Source organism: Chiloscyllium plagiosum, chromosome 11 (genome assembly GCF_004010195.1).
Source record: "Chiloscyllium plagiosum isolate BGI_BamShark_2017 chromosome 11, ASM401019v2, whole genome shotgun sequence".
NCBI lineage: Eukaryota > Metazoa > Chordata > Chondrichthyes > Orectolobiformes > Hemiscylliidae > Chiloscyllium > Chiloscyllium plagiosum.
Window position 1 is genome coordinate 71,824,303 of NC_057720.1, and position 4,502 is coordinate 71,828,804.

Here is a 4,502-nt window from a genome sequence, read left to right on the forward strand (position 1 = left end):
ATAGAGTTAGGAGGCGGACGGGGGGAGTGGGGACTCTCGTGCCGTGTGGTTCTGCCTAGTCTCCCGAACGGGGAGTGGACTTAACTGAAAACTCTGAGCCCAGAGGAAAGGCATTGAATCAATTAACCGAATAATCAATTATCCAAATGAAATAGTGCCTGCCTGTCTTGTTCAGATAATCAAGGCTCCTCTGTTTGTTGGGAGTTTAAATTTATGAATAACACATGTATTAAACCAGTAAGGAGAAAGTGAGGACTGCAGATGCTGGAGATCAGAGTCTAGAGTGTGGTGCTGGAAAAGCACAGCAGGTCAGGCAGAATCCGAGGAGCAGGAGAATCAACATTTTGGGCGTAAGCCCTTCACCAGGAATTCTCCTCCTCGGATGCTGCCTGACCCGCTGTGCTTTTCCAGCACCACATTCTTGACTATGAAACCAGTAAGTAAGTAGATTTGTCTCTTCAAAGATATTGCTTCCAGTGGAAATACCTGCTCATTAAACAGTAAACCATGCTGGACGGTGGGTTTATGTAACAGAACCTTTTTAGCTCAAGTGCTGAGGGGCAAACTAAGAGTTGTGGTGGATGATTGTTTATAAGATTGGAGGAAAATGTATAGTTGTGTTCTGTGGAAAATCAGTATTTGTACTGTTGCTCCTCTTGCTTAACATTAATGGTTTAGACCTGGGCGTACAGGTCCTAATTTCAGAATGTGCAGATGATAGTAAAATTGGTGTGAACCATGAGAATAGCAAAGAAGTTTGAAAGGACATAAGTTGATACATTGGGTTTTGCAGTGACACAATGTGGAATAAGGCAGTTACAGTTGTTATAGGAGCAGAGGGATTTGCATTTATCTGTGTAAAAATCATTGAAGGTGTGCAGGGCAGGTTGAAAGACTGGTTAATAAAGTTTTATGGTGTTGTGCTTTATCAGTTGGTGCATTGAGAACAAAAAGAAGAAAGTTGTATAAAATCGATATTAAAGACAGGTTTAGCCTCAGCTGGAGTATTGCATACAGTTCTAAACTCCATACTTGAGGGAAGATATGAAGACATTTAGAAAAGTGCAGAAAAGGTTTGTGCAAATGCTCCCAAGATAAGGAACTTTATTTGTGAAGATAGATTCGAAAGATTGAATGGTTTTACTTTGTGAAGAGAAGTTTGAAAGGTAAGTTGTTAGTGATATTTACAATCATGAGGGGTCTCTTCAGATAAGCTTCACAGAAACAATTCCTACTAATGAAAGAATCAAGAGCTAGGGGCAAATGTAACTGGCAAAGGAGCAAAAGCGACACAAAGTAAAACTGTTTCTTGCAGTGCATCTGGAATGTACTGCCAGCCAGTGTGTGGAAGTAGATTCATTGAGGCATTCAAAGTGAGTCAGGTTATTATTTGGAAAGAAATGTTGCAGGGTTATGGGGGAAAAGCAGGGGATTGGCATTCAGTGAATTGCTCCTTCAGAGGGCCAGCCCAGATAGGATGGCTGGCACAGCTGCCTCCTGTGTCAGTACCAATGTGTGATTTAAGTTCGCTGCCAAAACCTGTTGTCAGACTCAACCATGGAATTGAAGAAAGTTGCTGGTCGCTTTGGAGCTCCAAAGAATCATAATTGCTGGACATGGTGGTTTTCAGCACATGGTGCACAAATGCCTCCAATTCCAATTTTCTAAAGTAGCTGTCATGTCATAATTCCTACAATATTTTCAGTCAACTGGAAATGTAAGAATGTCGATTTCTAATGCTTTCCTATTTCAACTAAAAAGGAGGAGAAGTGTATGATTTTGTGTTGATTGATAAATAACACTTCGGAGCCATTTCTCTTTAAGGAAGAGAAAAAAATTGAAATAAATATTAGTTGGCTATTTTCATAAACATTGAACAGTATTAAATCTACACGCTTTAAAAATGGAGTTGCAGATTTTATAACTCAAACAACAAAATGTTCAAATGAAGCAGGACTATCTTTTATTGCATAATTTGCTTACCATTATCTCATTTACATGATACAGAGAAACATGACTGAATATTTTGTCGCTGTGGATGTCAACAACATGTTGCAACTTTATGCCAGTATGCTGCACGAACGACGTATTATTATTACCTCCAGTAAACTTAGCACTGTGAGTACTTGGGCCATCTAATGGAAAGGGGGATTTTTTTCATTGACTGCATTTTCTCTCAAAGTGATATCCACACAAAAGCTGTATCCCATTTGATTTTTGTTAGACAATGTCAAAGCATGGTGTGAGAGATGGCTTTGGCATGACTTTTGTATGTACAAAAGTTTAAGCTGTACAAGGTCTCTTGAGCTATATTCAGATAAATTAATTATTGCTTGTTATCAGGAGCTGAGAGGTTTTTTTTGACTCTTCAGAGCTCATTTAACTGTCGTGTAGCTAATGTAGAAGTTACCTGAGGGCGTTTTTGTTCTTTGCTCACTTGAATGATGTGCTGCCATGACTACTTCAGAGAAAGCAATAGACCACGATAATGGTTACTTCAAGTTGCAATAAGTAAATTGATTCCTGCTTCTGAGTGGCAGCTTGAGAAGATGTGATATTACTGTTTAGAAAAAGGCTGCTAATGCTTTGTGATTGAAGTGGGGCTATTTCGATCAGGTTTAAAGGCTTTGCACTCATCATGGAACTGAGTGTCCGGAAGGCCTGTTTATAGTTCTTCAGTAATTCAAAGCCAGTTATTTGCTTGACAGCTAAAATGAGCAGGCCTTTAAGCATAAGGGAAAAAAAGGCTTATTTCTAGATAGGTCTTATATCTCATTAGAAATTAGTATTTTATGCATTTTATAGGACAAAATGCACTGTCTCCATAGATTAGTGCAATTGCAGATCAGCTAGAGAACTTTTGATTTCTAATGCCCAAAATGATATGATTGAGAATGATGAAGAGCAGCTTTTAGTAATAGACCTCATAGGATTTGCACCTGCAAATAAATTCTGAGGATTGCAACTGATTTACTCCAGTAGACACAGGGGACTAACACCTTCAACATATTATCTGGCTAACACCAATTGTTACAGTTCACCTGAGAATGTAACTTTTAAAAATTTTTTGTGATTGACATATGAAAGAAGTGAAACTATCATGGCATTCGAACAGATGAAAGACTCAACAAACAATCAAGATATTTTTCAATGTATAATTTCAGTTACATCACACTGTAAACTTTTGCTATAAATTCAGTGTCTTACAATTGTGTCCTCCACAACCACCTGATGAAGGAGCGGCGCTCCGAAAGCTAGTGTACTTCCAATTAAACCTGTTGGATGCATTGAAGCATTTAAATACCATTCCAGTCTTTCTGTTGACGTGCCTCTTACTAACTGCAGTCTTTGCCACTAAAATTAAGATAATCACCTCTCTCATCATTTTTAAAGAGTCTCCCTTCCAGATCACTAAGGTCTTTATAATTTCTGGTGCAGGGTTAAATATAAAATAAAAATTGTGCATGTCGGGATCCTCTGTAATAGTTCATTAACAAGCCTTCTTTTTTGCCTTCTTACATCTATCCTTGCTCCCACCTTTGTTTTAACCTTCCCTCAGTTTTGCATTATTTTCAGAGTGCTCCGTAGTTCAGGCACAACTTACTGTTGGACTGATGGACTACTTTGTGAGTCTTGTGTGATTGTCACTTGTTTTGCTCTCTTGTGGAAATATTTCACCCTGGCTGGTGGAATTCAATAGCCTTAGCTTCCCTAAAAAGAGTTAAGGATAAGATCGGTTGCTGTGACCATGAAAAAACAAATGTACAATCTTAGCAATTATGCTGCAAAGATGCACTTCAGAACTCAAGCTATTTGGCAACAGAAACAGCAGTGGAAAACCTGGTAAACACTGAGTGGGTGAGGCAGCAACAATGGAGAGTACAAACCAATTAACATTTCTAATATCGAAATGAGTCTGCCCTTCGAAGTACTACATTGCCTTTTCTGGCTGTAGATATTGCTGAACCAACTGAATGCTGACAGTAGTTTCTGTTTCTGTTTAAAATTTGCAGTCCTATTTTGTTCTTTGTTCATACTTCGTTCGCCTGAAAACCATTTTCATGTACTGTGTAATGTTCCTCTACTCATCTGCCCCCTCCCCCAACTTTCCCAAAGGCTGCTCCCCACAGGGAGTACTAACGGTCATTATCTTGGAACTTTGTGTGAAATGTTTACAACCTTTCATACAGACTGAAGTGTGATGTCATTCTGCAATTATTGTCTAGCTACAGTTGGTATCAGAGGGTAACAGGTGATAAGAACCTGAGTGGTTCAAGGCTTGTGCTCCAAGATTTCCTGATGGGAGGGAGAAACATTGTTCAAATCTATCTGGAGATTTATGGTGCCATAGATTCTGTAATAGGTCTTTATTTGTGAAACCAGGTTGGTTTGTGTTTGCTGAGTTCACATTGATTTTCAACCTTTGTTGTGCTCCTTTATTCTTGGATGTTTGGAATGCTGTCATTAGCAGGTTTACAAAGTTAAAAATCACACAACACCAG

The 4,502-nt window shown here is 38.9% G+C and overlaps 1 protein-coding gene across 2 annotated transcripts in view; it reads left to right on the forward strand.

Moving 5' to 3' along the window:
* dennd1b (DENN/MADD domain containing 1B) overlaps window positions 1-4,502 on the forward strand; it is a 299,799-nt gene that overhangs the window by 184,108 nt on the left and 111,189 nt on the right. For both annotated transcript variants that reach the window (XM_043699790.1, XM_043699791.1), the window contains one exon: window positions 2,008-2,118. In XM_043699790.1, the coding sequence (XP_043555725.1) occupies window positions 2,008-2,118 (111 nt within the window). The remainder of the gene's footprint in view (window positions 1-2,007; window positions 2,119-4,502) is intronic.